General features: G+C 44.6%; 1 protein-coding gene across 4 annotated transcripts in view; it reads right to left on the reverse strand.

Annotated features, from left to right (window-relative positions):
- Window positions 1-10,026: 10,026 nt before the first annotated feature.
- LOC119446110 (serine protease 44-like) overlaps window positions 10,027-26,852 on the reverse strand; it is a 37,904-nt gene continuing 21,078 nt past the window's right edge. For 3 of the 4 annotated variants that reach the window (XM_037710460.2, XM_037710461.2, XM_049663906.1), the window contains 8 exons: window positions 22,478-22,570; window positions 21,299-22,036; window positions 20,067-20,627; window positions 17,051-17,160; window positions 15,283-15,398; window positions 14,105-14,355; window positions 13,099-13,262; window positions 10,027-12,321 (listed from right to left, as the gene is read on the reverse strand). In XM_037710460.2, coding sequence (XP_037566388.1) covers window positions 12,154-12,321; window positions 13,099-13,262; window positions 14,105-14,355; window positions 15,283-15,398; window positions 17,051-17,160; window positions 20,067-20,627; window positions 21,299-22,036; window positions 22,478-22,568 — 2,199 coding nt within the window. In that variant the 5' untranslated portion in view covers window positions 22,569-22,570 and the 3' untranslated portion in view covers window positions 10,027-12,153. The remainder of the gene's footprint in view (window positions 12,322-13,098; window positions 13,263-14,104; window positions 14,356-15,282; window positions 15,399-17,050; window positions 17,161-20,066; window positions 20,628-21,298; window positions 22,037-22,477; window positions 22,571-26,852) is intronic. The other variant, XM_049663907.1, reaches the window with a different exon arrangement.

The following is a 26,852-nucleotide window of genomic DNA, read 5'->3' on the forward strand; positions in this document are numbered from 1 at the left end:
TTTGCGTACTCACGCAGCGTAAGCAGTAGTGCTGCTGCCAACAGTGCGGCGTCGTTACAGCCTGTAGGGGGAGGCTCGTTGACTATACGACACGCTCTACCCATGGACGTCACGTGCTGTGCTGCATCGCCTCTGTTTCTGCAGAGAGGTCGTCGTTTGCCTAAGGACACAAGAGGTCTGAACCTCCTGACCTACTTCCGCACGACGCGAAAACACCCGTGCCGAATGAAAAAAAAAAACAAAAAAAAAAAAAAAAAAAAAAAACGAAGAGTACAGAATAATTCAAAGTACACTATGCTACAAAAATGAAAACGTTAAATATGCACTGAGCCATAGCACATGTGCTTCCACTGGCGCTTTCAGCGCCGCCTCGTGGGCTCGTGGGCCGGCAAAAAACAAAAACAAAAAACAACAGACACAAAAGCAGATCAAGGTGAGTGGTGACACAAACGTGACTGCAGCTGCCGTCGCCGTGTGTCGAAGCCCTATTTACGCCCTCTCGTCAGCACCTGTGAATCAAAGTTTCAGGGGTGATTCGACGAGGCACAAGAATAACAAACATACTGGCTTAAATATGCCTGCCCGATAAGGTTCGTGTTTCGCTAACCAGCTTACCAAACGTGAAAAAAAAAAAAAAGAATGGTCACTGAGAGCATTTTTACAAAACTATTACTATACCGGGCTAAAATAAACAATATATATATATATATACATATACATATATATATATATATATATATATATATATATATATATATAGACGGCAACTCTATTCCCGATTAGCCTTTGCTTAATTCGACGCAATGTGAATGTGCCAGGCTCTGTACTTCGTGCAAAGAGCGCGAAAATCCAAGCGCCGTCCAGTGCACCCTGACATCACTTCCGTCACAAATGACAGATTTTAAATCTGTCACCACCAGGGCCCACGAACAACAAGAGAGAGACGGCGCGAGGATAATTCGTATCAACTGGTGATGCTTGTAGTCATAACAAACCAACTATCCCAACAACATGTTTTGACCCATTTGCCACCAAAGAAGAAAGATCCTCCTTATTTGGAGTCTAGCAGACCTGGAAATTCTTGGCCGGTTTGTACAAAGGACGTGTTTCCGAAGACTACACACCTCCGTGCTTTTAAGCACTCGTCGGAGCATCGCACTGCTTCTGCGACGAATCAGGCGTCGTAGAATCATGCTTGCAGCTATATACGATTGTAAGCACGAGATTTGTAGGCACGAGATTGTAAGCACGATACGTACCCGCGCGTGCGAGCGGGAGTGTCTGTGAGTTTCTCTGTGTGTGTGTTTGACAAAAGCTGCTCCATGTCCAAAGTGCACTCTCATCATGATTGTTAAAACAGTTGAACACTCGACTAACTCGTATTTTAGGCCGTTTGTACTGCAAGCCCTTAAATTGTAATAAGCCACTCAAACTTACCCATACAGGTTTGTTGTAATTGATTCGCCTGATTTACTTGCATGCGCAAACTTTGCATACTGGAGTAGCATGTCAGGCCAACAGCTGAGCTAACACCTCCAGCAATTCATTAAAAAAAAGCTTTGCATATGCGAAACGGAATTTCCATTTTGCGAGGGCGGTTGAGACATATGTATGGTCATATCACACTGCACTAACTTCGTAATGCTATGGTTCTTTATTTCGTCTCTTTATAAAAACATGCCAAATTGGCAAATCGCCCAGCCTTCACATCTTGCAGAGAACCTTGTGCAAGCGTTCCTGAATGGCCGCAACCGGACAGGAGCGGTTCTGCAAAGACCTTGAGGATAATCGTCGCTCACTTCTTTTTTTTTCTGCAGCAAAAAAAAAAAAAAAAAAAAAATGGCCAGCATTGCTTTTTTAAAATTTTCTTTGCTTGATTTTCTTCCAGAAATTACGCGCTTGAAATTTTCATGCATTTCAACAGCAAGTATCTCAATGCAACAGAAAGTAAACGAAAGCGCAGCACAGTTTATATAACTTTTGTAAGGGTTGCGCCGATGGCTTTTGTTCGAACAATGGTCAACGAGCGCTTTCCAACTGCCCACAGGGTGCCACATCGAAAACCGCAGAGACGTCTCGACAACAGTCGTTCGCAATGATTGTTCGGCTGTGTACCCACATCACTGTTGACGGTACTGACAAGACGCAGAACATGTATTGTGCTCTGATCTATAGGCGGCTCTCTGTACGGTCATCTTGTGTAGGAAGCTTACATGCACAACACTCGAATGGATGGTCCCTATAAACTTGAGCTGTTTTTTATTCGCAATTATTAAAAGTGAAAGTCTGTGACCAAGTCTCTGGCTAAAATAAAAACAGCCCGCAAAGAGACAACGGCAACGCCTGAGCGCCTTGACGGGATTTCTGACTAATATGTATTATACGCTGTGCACACAACTGCACCTGCGCACAGTATAACGAAGGAGGAGAGAATTGATTTTCCTTCGCCTCCCTTACTTCCGGTTGATGTATGACTAACGGGAATACATTTTGTTGTCCGAAATGTTTGAGCAATGAACCCTGCTTTCCGAACGAAAGCAGGGTTAATGACAATGACTAATGACACTGTCATGAAGAGCGCGCTCTTCCAAGATGTCGCGACATCTTGGAAACCGATTTTCTCTCACATCCCGCTTCGTCCCATTGTTGTACATGAAACCAACCCTAAATATGAAAAGCTATATATCTTCCTGGCAAAATACGCATATTAAAATATATTTATTGATATATTTCTTACAGTATTGATTGATTGAATAATAATCAATCAATCAATCAATCAATCAATCAATCAATCATGTTTATTTAACGTGCCCAGGAACAACCCTAAGGTCTGAGTGCTGGCGCACGCATACATTACAAACCAAAAACAAAACACTCAGGGAAAAATCATTAAACAATAAATGAATAAAAATAAAAATTGTGAAAAGAAGAGAGTACCGACAACAAAGCGCTAAGTAAATACAAAAGAAAAAGGAGGAGAAGGGCACTTGAACAATACATGAAATTATAACACAAGGCAAATCTCGGAAAGGAACGATGACAAGGAGTTATGAAAGATATCAAGTTCACGAAAGTAAGTGTTATAAAGATTCTGTATTCTGTGAACAGTTGAGTGTTCATGATGACAGGCAGGAACATGGAAAGGTCTATGTTCTCTGGTGATCTTGCGTGGGATACGGAACATGACACAGCTGAGAAGTTCGGGACACGTGAGGTTACCGTGAAGGAGTTTAAAGAGAAACAGGAGGTCAGCGCGATTACGTCGGTCGCGAAGTGAGGGCAATGACAACAATACAACAGTGCTAGTACAGGGTGCAATGTCCAGGTTTGCAAAGCGGTGATTATATATGCTTAGAAACTTTTTCTGGACACGATCTATAATGTCACTGTTGGATCTAGATGAGCCATTCCAGACGACCGACGCATATTCGAGTTGAGGAAGACAGATGGTTGTGTATAATTTGCGGAACGGTGTAGGAGACTTGAATTCCCTCGATAGTCTGCATACAGAACCAAGAGAGCGCATACCCCGCATTGCAACACGTTTAGTGTGAGCCGAAAAGTGCAAGGTTGCATCAAAAAGTACACCAAGATCATTGATCTCGCAGACCTTGCACAACGGCACAGAATCTACAGAATAAGAAAAAGAAATACTTGCTGTTTTGCGTGTGAAAGTCATGACTTTGGTCTTAGCAGCATTCAAGGTAAGGTTATTATCCTTGCACCATTTAGAAAAAGAAAACAGGTCAGACTGCAGGGCGCGACAGTCATCAACAGTGTGAATTTTCTTAAAAATCTTGATGTCATCGGCATATAGAAGGAAAGAAGAGTTCCGAATAACAGAAAGAACGTCATTAATAAAAATTAAAAAAAGGAGTGGTCCTAATACTGATCCTTGAGGGACGCCGCTAGTTGCCATGTAAGAAGAAGACGTTTGGCCACTGACGTTAACATAACAGGATCTACCAAGAAGATAACTGCGCAAGAGATTCACAACTGACGAGTCAACATCAAAGTGCGTAAGCTTGATCAGAAGCAGCGAGTGGCTGACTACATCAAAAGCCTTGCTGAGATCACAGTAAATGGTGTCAACTTGCCCCCTTTGAAGTACCGGCGTGGAGATCTGTGTCATGAAACTTGCGAGATTTGTGATAGTGGAGCGGCCGGTGAGAAATCCATGCTGATTTGGAATGAGCGAGTTCTTCACAGTAAAAGACAATATGTTGTGAAGAGCAAGCTCAAAAATCTTGGACGTAGCACAGAGAAGAGAAATTGGGCGATAATTCGACACATCTGATTTACATCCAGACTTAAATACAGGAAAAACACGAGCAGTTTTCCACATGTGAGGGAAAGTGGAAGTAGTCAAAGAGTTATTAAATATAGATGTCAATACTGGAGCAAATATACTGCCGTAAGCTTTTAGAATTGCGGAGGGGATGCCGTCAGGGCCACAGGATAGGGAAGGCTTCAAGCGCTTAAGGCATTCGTGGACAAGCTCTTCATCAAACAACACAGCACTAGATGTAGGAACCGTCGTGTGCTGCCGACTGACACCAGCGTTGAAACCTGCATCTTTATATATGGAAGAGAAATGGGATGCAAAACAATCCGCGACTGCTAGCACTTCTGCCCCTCTAGAGTCAAGTAAGCGCAGACCCTCTCCATGTTTATTGGAACGCTTACGGATATACTTCCAAAATTCCGCCGGCCGGTCAGAGGCGCTATTTTCCAAGAATGCCATATATGAATCTTGATCCCGCTTATAGAGACGTTTACAGAGAGATCGAAAAACGCGGAATTCTTCTCTGTACTCATTAGGCAACGGAATTCTGGATTTTCGGTGTGCGCGATCTTTACGCTTTAGGGCAATTATGAGTTCAGACGAAAACCAGTGGGGATATCTATAGCGTCTAGGCCTGTACTGGGGAATGTATTTGCGCATACTGCTCAGAACAAGCTCTGTAAACTGATCTACTTGGTCATTAACATTGCTTTTGTCTGTAACCAGTGACCAGTCGGTGGTGGACAAGGAATTATATAAACCAAGATAATCACCACGCTTGAAAGCAAAGCGTGGGGATTCATTTACGCCGCTGGAGGAGCTTTGCCTCAGTGCTGACACAGAAGCAGTTATCTTTAGTGGCGGATGAAACTTATCGGTACGCACAAGGAAAATTTCGGAACGAGAGACATCTAAAACCTGAGAATTCGAGATGCAAAGATCTAAGACATTGCCGCAGGAATTGGTGATTAAGTTATGCTGTTGAAGGGAACAGAAAGACAGAAAGTCCAACAACAGGCTGCATTTTTTCTCTGTGTAATGATTGTAATGAGAATGTCTAAGTGTGTTCCAATCAATACCTGGTGTATTAAAATCACCAAGAAGAATTACTTTGTGCTTACTATGGGAGGATACTACACTTTCAATGGAAGAGATGACCTCATCATACAAAACAGGGGAAATATTCGGCTGTACATAGAACGATCCAATCAACAATTTTTCACATCGGGCTAGGCTGACTTCTAGCCATATCGACTCCTGTACACTTTCTATATCGATGCGCCGTACACATTTAAATGAATTGTCAACTGCAATCAGCACGCCACCACCTTTTTGTTGAGACCCACTGAAGTCCCGGTCACTGCGGAAGACGTTGTAGTGCGGTGGAAAGAAGTCTGAAGACGAAATGTCACCACACAGCCAAGTTTCAGAAACAACGAAAATAGGAAAAGAAGATGAGATCACATTGCCAAAAAATTCACGTGCTTTGGTGCGAAGTCCGCGAGCGTTCTGGTAAAAAATGTCCAAATTACACGCCACTTTGATCCTTGGGGGTTGTTATTTCAGTAGCATGGATCATGTCATCGTGTAGCACACCACGGAACGGCTTGAACAAGCAACCCATTGGCCACATTGACGGGTCGTTCAGGCGCTTAAGGGCTTCTTCATCGACGGCTACATGAAAAGAAGAATACGATTGATATTTAGTTCTAAGTCGCCGGCAGGAGAGGGGAGAAATGTTCAAGGCCTTTAAGTGGTTGGTCAAGTCGAAAGAGGTTGTTTCAGAGCTCAAATTAGACACAAAAATAGCCTTAGGTCGGTGCAGCCGTTGAGCTACAGATAATGTCGAAGTCTTTCGCGCTCCAACCGAGGCAGGACTCTTGTTTTTTTGTGTAGTCTCGGGTGCTTTTTCAGTGGAAGAAGCGAAATCACGTGGGGAAACAGCAGCTCGTCGTTCAGCAGTGCGTTGTAACACAGCTACATTAGCTTGCGTTGAGGCAGGAGTAGAAGAAGTAGTAAGGGTGGATGACTTTCCGGAGTCGGCAGGTGTCTTCACAGGCATGGCAGTTGCACGTCGCGACAGCTCGTCGCGCAGGCAACGAACCTCCGCTCGAAGGGAGGCGACGACTTGGGTCTGTTGCTCCACGCCGCGGGAATGGTCCTTACGAAGGCGTTCATTCTCCTCTCGCAGTTGGGAAACTTCTTCGCTCAGGAACGAGATTCCCTCCAGCGCGTCGAGGAGGAGGCGACGCAGACCTGCCATGCTGCCGTCAAGGTCACCCGGTGGGGCACAAGAGGAGAAGGGGGAACCAGTTTGGGAAAGGGAAAGCTGTGGGGAGCACGCCGTCGGGTCGTTGTCGCTAGGCTTAACACCCTGCTGGTTTAACTCACACAAATTGCAGCAAAAGGAGCGCGATCCCGACTTCAAAAGATCCAGTTCGTCGTCTGGCCATGTCACACATTTCGCATGCACACGTTTGTCACACTTTTCACAGCGAAAGAACTGCTGTTTTCCGAAAAAACGGCACGAGCAGAGCAAGCATGCGTCCTTACTGGGCGCCATGCTGCGGGATAATAATAATAATAATAATAATAATAATAATAATAATAATAATAATAATAATAATAATAATAATAATAATAATAATAATAATAATAATAATAATAATAATAATAATAATAATAATAATAATATGTGTCGAATTATCGCCCGATTTCTCTTCTCTGTACCACGTCTAAGCTTTTTGCGCTTGCTCTTCACAACGTATTGTGTATTACTGTGAATAACTCATTGATTCCGAATGAGCATGGATTCTTCACCTTCCGCTCCACTGTCACAAATCTCGCAAGCTTCATGACACAGATCTCCGCACCGGTACTTCTAAGGGGGCAAGTTGACACCATTTATTGTGACCTCAGCAAAGATATTGATGTGGTCATCCACTCACTGCTTCTGATCAAGATTACGCACTTTGGTATTGACTCGCCAATTGTGGAGTCATCTTATTTATAGATCATGTTATGTTAACGTTAATGGCCAAACGTCTTCTTACATGGCAACTAGTGGCGTCCCTCAAGGATCAGTATTAGGACCACTCCTTCTAATTTTTTTTAATAATGACGTCCGTTCTACCATTCGGAATTCTTCATTCCTTCTATATGCCGATGACATCAACATTTTTAAGGCAATTCATGCTGTTCGTGCCTGTCGCATCCTGCAGTCTGACCTGTTTTCTTTATATAAATGGTGCACAGATAATAACCTCACCTTTAATTCTGCCAAAACTATGCAATGTCATGACTTTCTCCCGCAAAACATAAAGCATTTCTTTATCTTATTCTGTAGATTCTTTATCGTTGTCTAAGGTGCGTGAGATAAATGATCTCGGTGTACTTTTTGATACAACCTTGCACTTTTCAGCACACACTAAAAGCGTCGCAATGCGCGGTATGCGCACTCTTGGCTCCGCTTGCAGACTATCGAGAAGATTCGATTCTCCTGCACCGTTCCGCAATTTGTACACAACAATCTGTTTTCCTCAACTCGAAAATGCATCGGTCGTCTGGAACGGCATTTCTAGATCCAACAGTGACATCATAGATCGGGCCCAGAAAAAGTTTCTAATCATATATCATCACCGCTTTGCTAAAACGGATGCTGGACCTTGCTCTAGCACTGTTGGATTATTGTCGCTGCCCTTACTTCGCTGAAAACGTAATCGCGCTGACCTTTTGTTTCTTTTCAAACTCCTTCACGGTATCCTCATGTGCCCGGAACTCCTCAGTTGCATCATGTTTCGTATTCCGCGGAAGATCACCAGAGAACATAGACCTTTCCATGTTCCTGCCCGTCATCACCAACACTCAATCGCCCATAGATTACAGTCTTTATAACGCCCACTCTCATGGTCTTGATATTTTTCACAACTGGCTGTCATTGTTCTTTTCTGAGCATTGCGTTATTGTGCCATAGTTTCAAGTAGTGTTCAACTGCCCCTTTCCTCCTTTTTCTTATGTGTTAATTTGCCCCTTGTTTTATGTACACTCTCCTTTTGTTAATTTTATTGTTATTTTTATTCATTCCTTCGTTTTACTGATATTCCCCTGCCGTTTTCTATTTATTTTATTTTATTTATGTATGCGCGCGCCAGCACTTTGGCCTCATGGTTGTTCCTGGGCACGACAAATAAATAAATAAATAAATAAATAAATAAATAAATAAATAAATAAATAAATAAATAAATAAATAAATAAATAATCATTAATTGATTATTATTATACATTTAAGTGTATGTAAACGCCACACGTGAGCACAAAGATAAGCAAGTCAGCAATTATCTCCTCACGGGGCTACTACACCCACCCAAACTGAAAGAATGCATTGCCACCGCTTATATTTTTTTATTACATTTCAGGCCGCCACTTGTTATTATATTGCTACACGCGTGTGGTATTTTATTGTTTGAACGAGGCGCGCGGGCGCCATCACTCGAGCAAAGAAGAGGAAGAACGAGCTGGGCTCGCGCTGTGAATCTAACCGGTCGGCGCTGCAACCGCTGTTGTAAATATAACCCTGTAAACAGTTGCTCGTCTTACTGACTCGTCCTTCGCGTAACAATATTCTTCTTTACAGCGAAGCTGTATATGGCTACGTTCTGAAAATTTTTGCGCCCGTCTGTCGAGTCGCATCGACAGAGAAATTTCCCCGTACCCCATACCACCTGTGCGCCGAGAGGCGCTCCTTCTCTCCCGATTGGAGGGGCTGAAAAGCAAAATAAAACATCATAGTCTACCCACCAATCGTTGTGCCTCTCTCTCTTTTTTTTTCTTCTTCTGACGTAGTCATCACCCTAGCGACGTTATCAGCAGTTGCACTTTAGACTTTCTATCAGCAGGACGCGCGTAGTTCGCTCCGAAGAAGAAGAACGTGCCCTCAAATAGCGTCGACGTGAACAGCAGCGCGAATGGACGCGAAAGCGACGGGAAGCCGCTGCCGCCGAACGCGCGGCTGCCGACGGGTCGCGGGACCATCGAGGACAGAGTCTGGAGCGTCGGCGGCAGCAGCATAGGGAATATGCGCGACGACGGCGGGCGAAAACGACCGACGAGGAAGCGGGCCGCGGATGCCAAGCTCAGGCGTTGTACAACGTCCGTTATCACAATAGTTATCGCAATAGTCATCCCAATACAGCTTCGCTGGTTATCCTTCTTCACAGAGTGGAAGGGTACTAAGTTTCTCTCTCTCTCTTTTTAATGTAGCACTAAGAGCCGCCAGCGACAGGAAATTATGTCCTACAAGTGCGCACAGAACGAGCGAGGAAGAACATCGTGGGAACATATTACAATTACGTATGTTCTCTCCGTGTTGTAATCTCCGTGCAAGAAGGCGAGGCGTGTGTATTTCGTGCACTCACTGTAAACTCTAAATCGTTGAGGATATTTTATAGATTACGCCGAATATTCAGTTTACACAGTCTGCGCAGTTGTCATCCCGTAATCTTCGTTACTTGAGCATGCGTCCATTTTGATGGTTACATGTCCCAGGCAAATCTGAAATAATTTTTCCCTGTGCGAAGCCCACTCGTGCAAAATTGGTTGCGATTTTCAAAAACCACGGATCATTGTTTGAGAGTTTCGACCAAGATAGCGCCGTCTTTGGTCAGGCGCTACACGATTTAAACAAGAAGAAGGAGAAAGAGAAGCGCATTGCTTTTACAGCGTAAAGAAAGGCCTCGAAAAAATGGCACTTGGTGAAAAGTTTATTCCTGATAGACGTAAAATACAATCCATATCCGCGCAGCCATCGCGACAAAGCGCGCAGGAAGAGTTCTTGGCCAATCGCACATTTTTTTTTCAGGAATTGCGTAGAAAGTGTTTCAGTAATGCTGTCGTCACGTAATCACCGTGGCGTCTTTCGTCGGCAGCAAACGTAATGGTTTGACACCAAATTTTGAGGACAGAAGCCAACATATGCTATGAGAAAGGAGCTGCTCCCGTGTTCACAAAAAAGCTCTTACGCTAGATTTGTTCTTAAAAGAAAATTTCAGCCAATACCGATGCTGGACATATAACTAGCGAAGGGCACTTAGAAGCCCTTACGAAAGAAAAGCTTTGTGAATTCGGTCCCCTGCAGTTTTACGATACTCGATGCTACCACGTGTTCTTCGTGGCACTCGACGCTTCATGGGTTTCCGCCAACTGGTAGTTGTGAGGGTGTTCATGAGTGGAAGCCCAACAATTAAGTGTCACGCAGTATATATGTGTTCACATTCTTGTTTACTTATACAGCAGCTGGAGTATGCAGCACAACGCACGTAAAGTGTGACAAACGGTAATATTAAATAAGATACAGATAGGCTATAATATATCATTTACACGAACACACACAATAGCGGTGGATAACAGCACAAAAGCACACGAACAGACCAGAACACTCTCGTCGAAAGTGATGCAAACAAAAGGCAGTCACACATTAAGCACCAACGTATGAACGTTACTATTATAATACAGTAGACCAGAGATAGCAGCCAGAGAGCCGAATCGCGAAATGAAGATGGTAAGAAGTAAACAGCCTCAATGCTGCTTTCCTATTTGGACAACACAACGCCGAAAATCGAAGCCATTTGCACTTTATTACTAGTTAATGGCTGTGAATGACTTGAACAGTATATACAATAAGCTGCAAGTGGTCGTTATCACAAAAGTAGAAGTACATTTGAAAAGTAGTTTCGTTAAGGTATGCGCAATTTTGTCAAGTAAATGCGAAATTTTGTTGGATGAACCAGTTGGATCACAGAACGCTGCATCCTGTTCATGAGTCTCTGCTGTGGCTAATATATAATACAATAAAATTCAGCACTCGCTTTAGCTATTAAAAATATATAAAGAAAAAAGGACAAAAATAAATTGTCTCAGGTAATTTTAACGTCCTGATGATATTGCTTCAAATTCTATCTAGAGTAAAAACAAAGAAAAGGAACACTATGTAAAGTAAGTCATCTCGCATTCTTCTATCTGGCGTTGAGATCGAAAGATTCATTTCTCAACAATTATTTCTCGAACTACATGGACTCCCACATGCGATCGTGGTTTCTGGTGACTTCATACAAGCCTGTTGCCAACTGTAGCCAAACTTCTCTCAACGCTGTCACTGTTGCCATTTTGCCGCTACCTGGCGTATTGGCAACACGCCTCATTTCAGGACAATAACACAACTTTTTTCCCCTCGAGTTTGTGAATTTGTAAGTGAGATGTTTTAATTCTAAGCACAGCATGCAGTTTCCCATGTTTAGGAAACCTATCTGCATATATACAAGTAATTCTTTCAATACGTTCACCTTCCAGTCACGTACCATGGCAAGGAGTTAGAGCGACAATGACACGTTGTCGACGAGCATTCACCGAGTGAACCATGCTTAAGAGTAGAATCGCCGAGGCTCTTCATGTCCACACGTGTGTCACGTGTGTGTCACTTGTGTTTGAGCAGAGATACTTCAAGGGTCTTGTTGAGGAGTAAGCCACTGGCTAGGTCTTGCACGTACAAATCACTCTATATAAAATCTGCATTTGAGAAAGCGCAAGAAAAAACGCCCTATCGACATTCTATCGGAACACCAGTCACCGGCAATGAGCATTTTATAGGTATTCCGGAGTGTTGTTAGTATTACGAAATGAGCGCAACTGCATCGCAGCTTTGCCGCAAAAGGAAAGCTCGTGCTAATGTAGGTCCCGTTAAAACTGTTCAACATTTGTTTGTGCGACCAGCGCAGAGTCTTTAGCATAAAAAAAGAAGGAAGAGCACCCATTGGGGCACGAACTTTTTAAAAAGAAGCAAATTTCAAAGATCCTAAAAGGGCGCGACAGTGCGGTCACGCCGTGAAGTTGACGTTCTGCCGTATCCAGTCGAGGTAAGAGTCCGTACGCGTGTACACGCCCGGAAAGTTTGGGCTTGCGCACGAGTGGCCGAACGAGACGATGCCCACCAGAGTCCACCTCTTGTTGTCGTCTAGCACCATGAGGGGCCCACCGGAGTCACCCTGCGGTTGCAAAGAGAATTGCAGTTGTCATCGGCGTGTTTCGAAGGGCCGATAGAGCGACAACCACATGGAGCGTATTTCGCGCGTTGCTGCGGCTCGACGCTTTCGCGTCTCTCTCACGTTGGTCAGTTCTCACGCCAAAGAACTTTACTGCCAATATTAGTAGAGAAAGAACTGGCTCTGCGATCATTCCCCGACCATGAGAACGACAATTAGCACAAGGGTAGGTCATATATCTTCGCACTCGATCATGGCTTTAACGTTTTTGTGAAATTACTATATCTTTTAGATTTCTAAGCACTAGCTGCCATTACTTTCTGCCCACAAGCGTAATAATTATAAATTGCTGTATTTGAGGCGCTATATCTTTTTCTGAATATAATTGATTTGCAAAGGCATGACGAAGCCGTTTGAAGCCAAAAAGGATGAATTCTAGGCAAATACATGTATACTGGCTGTGATTCCTAAGCTGATTGAACGCCATACTTGATGCTTCCACGCAGAGACTAGCTTCAGAGTTGCCTCAGGTAATTTCTGAAGGAAACTTTATGCTCAGGAAGATGTGACAGTGGAAATAGGTCATGCGCATGGTTGTCCATTGAGGTGGAGCTCACGCGCAGTGCGTTTCGCGAGGTTGCCGCATTTATCAATCTTTATTCCCTGAATGAAACGTTTCGGGAAGTTACTTAACCTAACATAACCATGACATCTGAGCTGCGGTTTGCCACAAGGGCACTAGCGAAGTGCAGAAGTTAGAGAACGTCGACGAGCACTCGCCTGGCACGCGTCGACGCCGCCCTCCTTGCGGCCCGCGCAGAGCTGTTGCGGCGTGATGCCCTTGTCGATGTGCTGCGAGTTTAGCGGGTCGTAGACTTTCTTGCACTCCGAGTTCGACCAGATGGGCAGCGACACTTCGCGAAGTTCCTTGCTGCTGGGTCCACCTGCGGTGGCGTGCGAGGAACAGAGCACTGGTGAAAAAAGTAGTACGGCAAGAACTTCCTTTTCATTAGATGTGCGTCAATTAGAAATACGTGCACCCAAGAAGACAAAGTACGTTTCAGTCAGAAAGAAAGAAAAATGAGCGCAGCTTGCACTAGGGGTGCAAGGCTGGAGCAAGCAGCGGAGCTTGTGATCGACCAAGCTACAGCCAGGGTCGCTGTCCCGACGACGCTGGATAATCAAACGCAGATTCTCGCGTTCTCGTTCTCGAAACTCGGGATCTTCGACTCGACGACGCCTCTTCTCGGCTGCAGCAGGGGCATGGTATTCCGGATTGGCTCGCCGCCGACGCGCAGATTCTCGCTTGGCTACACGACGCGCTTCAAGACGTGGCCTGGCGAAGCGTTGACATGTCTAGGTGAAGCGAGGCACATGTGGTTGCTAGGCGACGCGAAAGTGACGTCATGGCTAGGTGGAGCAGGTGCGCGGTCGTCGCAGCTCGGCGCGGCGGTGCGGAGCGGCGGCGAAGCGAGGCGCAGCTATGCCCAGTGGTTGCTAGGTAACGCACGGTGACGTCATCAACAGGCGAAGTTTCTGGTCTACGCTATACGGGCTAACCTCCGGCTTAAGCAGCTCCGCTGTTAAAACTAAACTAAATGCACACCCACACACGCACTAATACATACACGCACGCGAAATTCACTACCACAAGAGCTATTTACAGAGTATCATTGAGGCCTGTATCCCGCAGGAATGATAAAGCGCTTTAGTGGGGCGCACTTCACAGATACGACACCACCACGGCCCGAGAACGTCCCGTAGTTCAAGAGATACATATACTCACCGAATTTTGTGGACCCCCATCCGATGACGAACGCCTCCTGATCTGAGAGGGCTCGGCCAGTGAAAGTCGGCGTGGGCAGGCAGATCGGCATGAAAGGCCGCAGCAGGTCACGGTTGAAACGCACCGCCGCGATGTCGTAGTAATGCGAGTAGCTGTTGTACTTGTCGTGGATGATGATCTTCTCCACGATACGCTCCAGCGTGAAGCCCGGCCGGGGCGAGAAGAACACCACGCGGTAGTTCTGTGCTCGCCTGCGTTTGGCGAAATAACGTTTAGTTTGTCAAAAAAAAGAGGCCCTGGACATTTCAATTTAATAAATCTTGCTATGTGCGGGCACAAGTGACTCACTAATCCTGCCGCAATAGCATAGCCAACAAGAGTTTTCCTTTCGGATTGCTTGTGAATGTGTGACATCTGCTTTTAAATATTTTTCACTAAAAGCATGCAGCTATATTGATTATATGAATTGGGAAATCGACTTTTCTCGTTCATTTTTTAATGCAATGTAACTAAATGTTTAATAAATAAAATATAATGCTACTCCGTACAGACACTGCCGAAATCTGTGAGGCAATGCATCATGTGATGTAGAAATTTCAAGGCAGCATCATCAGACGTCTTTAATGTTTACTTCTTTACTGGCATACTTACAGAACGCTGATTAGACCAACCTCTTTACAACGCCAGAACTCTAACTTACCGGTATATCTTAAGTAACTGTTACTTAAGTCTGCTTAGAACTGCGGTGACTGAATGCTTCTTCTTTCTGGGGTTTTACGTGCCAAAACCAGTTCTGATTATGAGGAACGCCGTAGTGGAGGGCTCCTGATTAATTTTGACCAGCCGGGGTTCTTTAACGTGCACTACAACGCAAGCACACGGGCGTTATTGCATTTCGCCTCCATCGGAATGCGGCCGCCGCGGCCGGGATAGGTGGCTGAATGTCTATGAGAGATCTCGAGAGGTCCCACGGGAAGCAAGAAAGATAGTTCTAGCTGTTGAAACGTTCGTAGCACACATTTTCTTGGCTTCGTTAGATTAATTCGGTTTCATGAGACATATATTGTTGTAAACGTAACTAATATTTAAAGAAAAGCTATTAAAGGACTCTGCTAATATGTTATCAATGATGTCAATTAGTATTTCCAATCACGAAAGAAAGAAAGCGAGAAACTTACTCCGGTATTGGGCTGAAGCAGTGGGCCGCAGTGATCATGTAGCGGGCACTGATGAGGCTGCCTCCACATAAGAATTTGTATGTTATCTCGTCGGGATTGAGCACTTCAAGTTTGGCCTGCAGGATACAAAAAAGAAAAACGAAAAGATTTAGAACAACCGCTTTCACTATGATGCTCACACGCACTTGCTTTAAGTATCTAGGCAATGCTGTAAATGCTCTGGTGTAAAAACGAGCCTCTGTTGTAAGAATGAAATCGTTAGTACGTGTTTCCTTTAAACTAATAGAACGATGCAGATAGAAACAAGAACTGAGAAAAATGCCTTTTCTTTGCCTTTTTTTTTTGCAAGTAGTATGTACAGTTGTTCTCGCGCTAGATCAGCTGTGTGCTTACGTGCGTTCGTCTACAATATATTTCGCGTGCATGCATACATAAAAAGAAGACTAATAATTAGGGCCGTCAGGTATAGAGAAGCTATCCTCTACTTAGAAACGCTTAAAATTCTTTCAACTATTCAGAATGTTAGAGAGCCGGACATTAGGTGTCATGATTAAAGGGGATATCTCAGCAACTTGTGGTTTGCTGATGACTTTGCGATGTTCAGCCAACGCTGCAGGTGACTTATAACACGTGATTAAAAATCTTAACGCACGAAGTCATAGGGTAGTTTCGATTGATTAATACGGAATATATTATAGTGACATTCATAGCCTGGAGAGAGAACAATAGTTTGTGAGTGGTGGAAGCTGTGAAAGAGTACATCTATTTAGGCCAAGTAGTCACAGGGGAGCCGTATCACGAGACGAAAATTTTCTGACGAATGAAAATGGGGCTGGTGCGCCTATGGCGGGCCCTTCCAAGTCCAGAATGATAAGTTACCGTTATCACTCAAAATTAAAATGTACAATTCTACCAGTAATAACCGCTGAAACAAAACATTCCAGGTTAACAGAGAAACCGGAAAGAAACTATGTACCGCGCAACGCGTGATTGAACGAGAGAAAAAAACGCATAATTGTGAAAGCAAAAATAGAAAGATTAGAAAGCAAGCAAGTGAAGCTGTTTTCTGATTTAGATTAAGAGCTGGGAAGGTCATGCAGTGCCTATATCAGGCAACGGGTGATCTCAAAAATTTACAACGAGGGTGCCAAGGAAAGAAAAATGCAGTCGAGGACGGCAGAGGATCAGCTGATATGACGGATATTGGGAAAGCTTGCATGCTTAGGAATGAGGCAGCTAATAGAAACAGGGTTAAATGTAGATAGCTAGGAGAGGCCTTCGTCGCACAGTGAACATAATAGGCTGATGATGAGGGTGATAATGTTAATGATGATACTTCTGTAGCAGACACGTTATTACAAACATAGTGTACTACTGTTCTTGTATCCGAAAATGCGTTCGTTGCCAAAACTCAACCGCTTCGACCTGCTTCAAGAAAGGAAGTGCCAAAGCCGCTGGTGTCACAATATCACAGATATTCGTCCCACGCCTCTCCTTGAGTGCAAAGGTCTTGTTTGTGCGAATTGCTTACAAGGAACAGCGCTACTCAGACATGAAAGACCTTCCCAGGAAAACGCTGGGAGCACATGAAAGCACAGATGATAGAAGAGAAAACTGCATCTTACGCAAGCTTTTTTTTTCGCGGCAGGCTGTACGTGAAAGGAAAGAAGCAGAACGATGTAACGCAAGCTCGCGTCGCAATGCGACGCGGGCGTGAGATTCGGCGAAAAGGTTACGTCGCCAGATCCGGCCACTTTCTTGCACATACCATCCATGGCCAGCTCCGGTGGGAGGTCACGTTGCCGCCCACGATGAAGGGCACAGTCTGGTAGTCGCTCGACTTGTCTTCCGCAAACGCAAGACTCCGGACTCCGCAAACTGCGCAGACAAAAAAAAAAATTGATTGAAATAACCCTCCCCCGAGCTCCGTTTGCATAGTAGTATATTCACAGCGTAGCTGCGACACTTTATTTGGCCCTTCTGTATCCTTCTATGACCTGCTTATGCTTATAATGCCCTGAGATAACTGTGTTTGTTGGCCAGCATAGAAGGCAGATTTCGAATTACGACTGTCACCCTTCACAGTTCTTTATCACTCTATAAAAATTCCATCTAACATACAACTGCTACTATAAATGAAATATCTTGCTCACTTTTTCACGCGTAAAGTATGATATTTAAGGTAGTTTTTAAAGCGAAACTTCCTTAGCAAACCCTCCTGAAGATTGCTGACAGTGGCTGTGAATGATCTCTTGCGGAATTGATCATACGCGCAGAATATAAGAAAATTATGTGTCCGAAGGTGGGTTCGAACTACGGTCTCTCACCCAGCGGCCCTATGCTCTAACCATTACGCTACGAATGTTTTTTTTTACAATTAAGCCACAATCACACATATGCGTCTCTCGTGCCAACGCCAAGTAGATCGAGATTATTTGCGCGCGCAAACGTGACGTAGCACATGTACGTAAGAGAACCGCTTCACGAACGCTTCGCTTCACATGGATTTCCACATGCTCGTCATGATGATGATGATTATGATGATAATGATGATGATATATTATTATTATTTGCCGTTGAAATGTTTAATGACACCGGGCTACAGAATTCTGGTTTTAATTTGGGCTACATGGATGTGATACTTTCTTCTTTGCACCATTTTTGTGTATCCGCCATCATGAACGACGTACTGCGAAATACTTCCTGTAATTGCTTGAATTCGGTCACATTTCATTTCACTCGGCCGTAGAACACGTTGCGTGTACAGAACGAACGCACAATATTATCATGGGTGCTTTCCTGACGTAATGAAACGGTTTGACGATTTTATCATAGCCAAATGTTGCTGCTTACTGGTACTTTTATTATTGACGGAGAGAAATTTTTTATTATAACGAAAAGAAAACGCATCTAAATTTTCGTGGTGCCGACCGTCGGGTCCCATGCTTTTTTCAGACTTGCGCTATATTTGCACAGGATGTTAGCCATACTGTCGCTGAACTGGACATCTATACTTAAGCGCGATATAAAAGGAAGACAGAATAATTCCAACTTGGTGCCGTTTAAATATGATTATTGCGCAGAATATAGGTTAATAGCGTTGCCTGCTTCCGTGACGAATCTTATGAAGACTAAAAAAAAAACACATTATTCTGGAGGAAACAGGCTGCATTGGAAGCCATTAAAATTCTGCATATTCTACACTGCAGGTCCTTGACTTCTTAATAAGTACTGAGTGCTTTCGGGGCAAGCAAATTACATATCATTAGGGCTGCACACCCGTTAATACAATTTCTTTAAAAACCGGGTCAGAATTCACAAATCTTTTTGTTCGTATGCGCTCTTTACCACTGACCAAACGCCTTCGCTAATAATATGCCCAACGTCACGGTTAGCTTGCGCCTACATTCAGGAATTGTTTTAGCGTAAGCGCTTTTTATGAATACGATCACAGAATATTATATGATTATTACAGCCACGTAGATGATTCACATTATATATTGGTCCTTTTCCTCGATCCCGATATTGATAGCGAGCGGATGTAAAGTTTCGAACGACAGAAAGCTGAGCTAGTGGAGGATTAGGCAAGGCATTTCTATAAATGGCCGCAATAAGGAGGTTACATGAATGACGTGCCTAGAACTCTACGGAGCATGTAGAGAAGATCGCGCAATAACAAATTCTCAAAATTGTACGTCTAGGAACTAGTAAATGTGTTCCTGCAAGCCGCAATGCAGTAGGTGCGGTAGTTTCTTCTTAGCATGTATGGCTTGTATGTATGTATCACTATGTACCTGGTTCTCATTTTTTCTAAATCACATCAATCATTTCTCTATATTATATATAGAATATACAAGAATTTTTATGGTTTCTACGACAACTCTTCTGTGTTTAAAATACGGAAAACGGGGGCTCGTGCCGCCGGAGCGCTTAATATTATATGATTATTAGAGCCACATAGTGTTAATATAGTCCTTTTCTTCAGACGATACTGGTGAGCGGATATTAACGGCAGAAAGCTTATTTAAGGATTCATAATGCAAAAAGGTGGAAACGGACACAAGAGAGAGAAGCGGATACCGAATGCCCTGTAGCATTATGGATGTAAGTACCTGGTTTCTTTTGAATATATTTTTATGCGTCTTCTGTGTTTGTAGCGCTGCGTGTTAATATAGTGATGGTGTATTAACAGTTATTTCCGGTGGAAATACCGAAACTTTTTGAAGCGCATTTGCTTACTGTGAGCGTTGCTGAACGCCGTGGCTTAACTACTCCACTGTTCTCTGCTCTCTCACTGTCCGTAACCTCGATCTTTTACAGTGAGCCAATCATATCAAAACTCCTTATAGAACGCATAATGACCATGTTAGTGAGATCGATAATATCGCCAAAACCAAGTTCGCCAGCAGAGAACTTTCTGTAGGCAGTTTTGTCACGAAGATGCAACAGCAATAATCCCTATACACGACAAACCCGTAAACTGTGTTTCTGGGGTGTGACAGTGCCGTCGACAAGATTTTGTTTGCGGACAAGTGTTAAGCCAATTTGTTGGCATTGTGATGGAGTTATCAGAAAGTAATGTTGGTGAACTGTAGGCTTGAACTCTTGCACTTTTTTTCCATGCCATCGTAAAAGTGTAACCACGTTGATCGAAATGTTCCGGAGCAATGTAATAAGCTCCGTGCCAGGTTCTCCGAAGAAAGTTGCCAGAAGTCTCATGCAAAGAGCGCTTTGCCCCTTCTGAGACAGGTTCGTTCCCGACTCTGTCCTGAAGATATACTCACGTGGCTGCAAGTCTCGCAGGTTAGGACTCTGCGATGGGCGCCCGGCTGGGGGTGCGTCCTCGGGTGGTTCTTCGGGTTCGTTCGGATCGTACGGAAGTGGCGGCGTGGGCCTCTGTGCCGGAGGCCTCTCCTGTGGTGGCGGAGGCCGCTGTGGTCGCGGTCTTTCTTCGGGAGGTGGCCTATGCTGCGGTTGCTGCGGTGGCGGCCGCTGGTCACGGTAAGGGTCTTCTGGGTAGCCTTCATGCGGCGGAGGATGTCCATGACCTCCTCGTCCCGGATACGGACGATCGGGATAGTCTTCACCACGTGGAGGACCACGACCTCCACGGCCTTCTTGGGCGTCGTAGTAGTCATAATCACCACCGCCGGGACCACCGCGTCCACCAGGGCCATTACCACGTCCACCACCGCGGCCACCGCCCCCTCCGTGTGGGCCTTTCCTCTTTTTACCACCACCCCTCTTTGCATGGCCAGGTGGAATTCCGCCGTGACCTGGAGGCCCACCGCCGTGACCTGGAGGCCCACCGCCGTGGCCTTGCCAGGGGGGCATGCGAGGCAATCCTGGTGATAGAGAAAGACAGTTTTGATGTGAAACTGGACCTCATCAGGAGGTCATGTTTTTAGACGTAGCATCGGCGCCATCGTCATTACAAGCACAACTTTACTGCACGATTGACTGAGCAATGATAACTATAGACACTCATCTCTTGAGAAACGCTGCGTAGTGTGTTAATCTGTGCATCAGCGGCTAATCATGCCACGTGATCATCTGATGCGATTTCCATTACGTTGCCTTAACCATACTGTCAGTCTGTAACTTGAGCCTATTTCGGATTGGTGCCAAAAGGATGGCATTTATTTATTAGTCGCTGATGAAATAAACGGGGTTCACAGTTTGATATTGTAGATGTAGGTCTACCTATTAAGGCCAAAAACGCGATACAAAATGTTTATGTGCCAGTGCTCCTTTGAACACCGCGTGTTGCGAGTAACGAGCATTGTAACGTCACAGCAACCAAGCTTTAACGTTAATGACCCCAATGACCCAGACACCATGACTACCTATGCCTTTCTGCGACAATGATTGCGAAGCACAAGCGGCAGCAGCGGAAGCAGCAGAGTGAAACATCGCGCGAAGCCCACAACCCAGACAGAGGCAAAGCGGAGGCACCCACACAGCAGCCGTAGCGAATGAGCAGCAGGCCGAGAAATGCCTTCTCGGAGTCACCTACTTTCCTCTTTCTCATCCTTCTCATCTTCCTCCTCCTTCGGGGGCACAGCCTTCTGGAAAGAGAGCACAAGCTTTGGCTGTACGCCAGCCCTGCCATCCTGCGTGCCTTGCGTGGGTTTCTGGGGCCTTGCTGGCCTATAAATATCCTGCTCGGCTTCGTCCTGTACGGTAGCCGCAGTATCTGGGATCCCAACGACTCCCGGGACAGGCTGAACACCGCTACCCAATCCGTACGGCTGCTGTGCGGGTACTCCTGGCTGGCCTTCTGGTCCTTCCCCTCCGACCGGTGATGCCGGAATTACTTGGGGTCCAGGTCCAGCCGGGTTCACCGGCTGCACAGCGCCAACTATTAGCTTGGTTATCGCGTCCTGCAGACCCGGGGGAACCGGCGCTCCCGGAGGCAAGGGTGACCATGTGATTGCCGGGGCCGACGGCGGAAGGTGACGACCGTTTACTGTCTGATCGTTAGCAATGACCCGGCCCGATGAGTCCGTGTACCAAGACTGCTGGAAGGTGCCCGTTTGACCCTGGTACTGTGTCCATCCGACCCCGACGGCTGGTGGTACTTGTCGCGCCCACCTATATGGTAATCTGCGCGTGCGCTTGACCCGTGACTTTGACTCACTGTTCTTCCTCGGCTCGGTGGCGGCCGGCGGAGGGTCGTCGTTGCCGCAGAGCGCTGTTGAGCGCTCTACTCTCGTAGCTGGCAGGCTTTCATTTTTCTGCACTTTCCGCAAGCCTGTGTTAGTGAGAGAGACAAGGCACCATTGTAAACGCACCATTGACGAAGGCCATTCAGTACATAGTGTAAATCTCCTGGACCACTAGGAAGACAGCTGAGTGCATTGCAAGGCCCCTAGGTCTCGCGTCATAAACCCATAATACTTATAACGCTTCGTGTCCAGTATGTACACACTGTTATGTTGCCATTTTGTTACGACCATGAGATATTCACGTACATATGACCTCGGAAAAATATGAGATGTTAAATCATTACACAGATATGAGCTAATCGAAAACTGCAATCTTAAATCATTCTAATTGTAATCGTGCTTACTCAATTACAACTTCTAATTGGCTCCTAATGAATAAAAAGAAGAGCACGCGTTCTCCGTTAAGTGGTCTTTGCGTTACGCACTGTCGAGTCAGAAATTGAGGAACTGAAGATGAGATAACTTACTCTGCTCTGTTTCAGCAGCAGACGGTTGGCAGCAGGTGAAGAGGGCAACACCCACGATAATGGTAATAAATAGGTGTTGGGTGAACAACATGACTGCAAGAGGATAAGAAAATAAAAATAAAGCCACGCATTAGAGGGAAGAAGAACACTGTGCATTTAACAATGATCAAATGACAACAGACAAAGACTAAGAGCGTCGCACGGTAAATCACTGAACAGGCTAAAAGTGCGACCAGAAATGAGATCGAACTTTTATGCAACACGCTCTTACGCAACTGTTTTCTTCTTTTTCTCTCATCTTTCGCAGCCCTTTCCCCTTCTACGCTGCAGGGTAGCTAACCGGAGATATCCTCCGGTTAACCTCCCTGTCCTTCATTTGCCTATATCTTTCTCTCTCTCTTACGCAATACTGCCCATACAGTAACCGCGGGACCATGTACACTTATCCCGCCATGATAATTTATGTAAACTCACAAATACGCACTTTCAAGCGTATAATTCGTTCCTTAAAGCGAATATTCCTACCCCTTCTTTTCTGGAATTTGGCGCGTCTGCTCTGCCGGCTTTTTGCCGAGTAAGGTGGGCCGGTCCTGAAGTTACTACAGTAGTAAACCGGGATGATCCCGCAGACAGTGCAAATCCGCGGTCGCGTGCATCCTGTGGGTCGTGTGGTGTTCAGGGCTCGTACGTAATCGTTGAAGAAAGGAAAAATAAACTGTCATCCCCACGACTCTAGCACGAGGCAAGAAAGAAAGCCCCTGTGGATTTCTCGGGAAGAAAGCTCTGCAGTTGATGAAAAATTCATCCTGGCCCAGGGGGATCCGAATTCAGTGTCTCAGCGCTTCGAGTTGCCGAATAATTCCCCCCCGTTCTGCGATCTGTTACCCACCTGGCTAGCTCAGACGGTAAGGCGACCGCCCCGCTCAGGCGTTGGTCCTGAGTTCAAATCCCCATAACACCCGCAATGGGTTTCCTTTGTCGCTTGGTGCTACAATCGAGTGGATGACAATTTTCCCTTTTCATCAACTTTCCTTCAATTTGCGGGCGTCTGCAGAACTGATTTGCGTCATGTAATCGCTACGTTGAAAAACGCGTCACAAACCGTGAACATTTGTTTTTATCGTTGAACTACCCATTTCAAGAAAGCCTTGCTTCACATATATTACGAAATGTGCGTTGGATCTGCATTATTTTAGGACCCTAGAGCTCCTTATAAACGTTACAATAGGGAAACCTATTGTCAATTTAAACACGACTTGGTAGTATAACAGTCCAACCTGAGGGAGAGCTATGGCTGTATAGCTTGGCGTCGATTATTTAGCTTGCAAGGTACGAACGCTGCCCTTTGCAGCTAGCATTGCACTACTTTTACAGCTTTTGAAGCAGGAAATTTTGTAGTGTATTATGCAGAATTCACAGCTTTTAAATAAATTACCGAAAGATCTAACATCACGACAGACATTTATCAGTTACAACACTAACCTTCGCTCTTTCAGGCTTGCATCACTCAATCCATGAAAATGGAATAGATTTGTACAGACGCAAACATTTTTTTTCTATCCTTTGTATTCATAAGTTATTATGCTTATATAAACGCGTATTGCGAAGGGACACGCTTTACAACTCCTACAAACGTTACGGTATCCCAGATTTATATAATAGATAATGTGTAACCCTTCGTGCACTAAAGAATTTGTTCACCGTTACAAGCGCTACTTTTCAAATGTTATTATGGTTCAACGTTGAACGACTCTTAAATATTGAACAGTGGTCGCGTTAGTTACGAAAGAAAGAAATTATTGATAAACTGAAATAGATGGGAAAGTTTATCATTCAGAAAATGAGACTGGGAACCCCAGAAAGTAAGAAAGGAAACCAAAAAGTGACGTTCTCAGCACAGCCAATCGTCAAGACGAAATACAATGTACAGCTGAGTCAAATTCAGAACAGTTATAGCTATGTCGCTAAAAGGCGATGGGCAGATGACGTAGGCGGAGTTGCGCAGAAATACAAACATCGAAGGAAACTGCAAAATATTCGGACCATTAAACAAAACTTGAACGCTGCATTTCGTCGTCGAACGACTGGAGACTCAAACGGCGCGCAAGTAATCTCAGATATTTATAGCTTGAATCACCATGGCAAGATAAGCAAGGGGAGGGGGGGGGGGAGCTGCGGGCCCGGTATTCTTTATAATGTCGCCTCATTACTAATGGTGACCAAGCGGTTGACACCGCCGATCTCGGAGTAGTACACCTAAATAGCATCGGTGTCCTATCGCCAGTGCTGGATACCAGTGCACTCGCATGATTGTTTTATGTAGATAACATAATAATAATAATAATAATAATAATAATAATAATAATAATAATAATAATAATAATAATAATAATAATAATAATAATAATAATAATAATAATAATAATAATTTTGATCGTGAATACGCTATCTTATCTCCCCATCCACGGCCACCCTTTTTCTTCACGTTTGCAATCCCAACTGCTTGGAGCGTATCAGCGCAGTTAAATACAGCGAAACAGAATATTCATTGCGTCACGTGAGAGTGGGAGATGTAGATGTAGCATCCAATGGTTTTAAAAGCAATGGATCGTTCAGAAAAAAGGTATTCAATACTGGAGCGTAAAGACACTGAGACAAATAAAATCTAATTTAATCGACCCACACTTCTCCCCTTTCTGGCTTTCATATCCTCCGGAGACTCGAATACAGCAATGGGACATAATCGATCTTCAAGGTGGTTTTTATTGTCTACTGTTGTGTTATGAACGTCAAGAACAATTCTTAAAATATGAATGTCACGGTTAGTTGCCAAAAACGGTGTCTGCATGTACGTAGAAAAAAATAACTCCATCATCTCCTCATGTTTGCTATGGTGAAAGCACCATTTTATTGCCTAAACGCAGAGATAAAGATGGAACTAGTACATTGCCATGTTGCTGCCACATCCGGTATTTTCATGCAATCTCAGTGATGTTGAAACACACCTCAAGGTTGCTTTCCGCCGTCTGGGACGACACAGAGGTCCAAGTCAATTTAGTGTCAAATTTCTCGAAAGCGGACGACAAGAATATGAGTAAACCACTTCTTTACCGTTACACAAGCACCGTACTTCACACCGAGAAATAATATTTTGCGTAATCACTTCCGAGTGAATTTTGAAAAAAAAACCTTTAAGGCAATATACAACGTATTGTACAAGGGGTCTAAGGAGGATATATCGGCAGTGACAGCTCTAATATTTGCGTTTAAATGAGATTTCAAAGAAGAACCGAATCGGCCTCGCACTAGTATTAGTCGCATGCTGTTTCTTATTCGGTGGGGTTACCAAGGAAAAGTGAGCGACGAAAGAGAAACAATAGCTCCGGAATCGTCTGGCGACGACATTCACTTTTGGTGGCGTTCTTTTTCTGCCAGGCCATGCATTTGTAGGTGGGCAGTGTTTTACACTGCAGGATAAATTTAGACAGCAGAAGAGAAAATTCTTTTATCGTCGGGCAACCGTGTGGTACCCTTATTGCTTGAAAATTATTATACTTCCAGTTTCTACGACAATTTGCATCGATCTTTTAGCGTAAGCGCAGTGGAGGTTTGCTCCAAATTTTACTACAGGAAGCGAACAACACAAAAACCTCCCGACTCTTTCCTATTGCGCCACAGGTTCCCCTTAACGCTAAAATTAGTGTGGTAAGTTGTGGTGGGTATGCTAAGGGGAAACATTTATTTATTTATTTCAATACCTTCAAGGCCCAGGGGGCGTTACAGAAGGAAGTGGCATAAATAAATAGGATGCGTATCGTTTTCTTATCTGTTGCATTACTATCAAAATTTTCGCGCCAAGGGAATAACCGTTCGCACACCCTTGAATTGGTCTACAGGATGCGCCTGAACATATATATACCTGCACTGCGGTGAGCACTTCCCTAACCTTCACAAGAAACCTAACAAAAGATCGGGTTTTAACTTCACTGCATGTGAACAACACTCTCTACCGTCTGACCAACGCTAGGACGCTGCGATCAAAAAAAAAAAAAGAAAAGAAAAAAAGAAAACTGCGATTGCACTGCAAGGGCATTTTCGAAACGTAGCAGACAAAGGATCATTCGCCAACCGTACAGGTATATAGCATTGCACAGGTCATTCTGAAGGTACCATCCATTAGCGGCCGGGACATCTGAGTAGGCGCAATTTCTCTTTTTTTTCTTTCCGCCAGCGTCTCTCTTGCACAAAAAGGCGGCACCCGCGGCTCTTGGATAGAAAACAACCTACAAGCCATGGCGCGCGAACATCATCCTTGGGCGGATTCGGAGATGTCTGAGGAAAGTACAGGGTTAATATCGGAGTCGAGACACGTAGC

This window comes from Dermacentor silvarum, chromosome 3 (assembly GCF_013339745.2).
Source record: "Dermacentor silvarum isolate Dsil-2018 chromosome 3, BIME_Dsil_1.4, whole genome shotgun sequence".
Taxonomy (NCBI): domain Eukaryota; kingdom Metazoa; phylum Arthropoda; class Arachnida; order Ixodida; family Ixodidae; genus Dermacentor; species Dermacentor silvarum.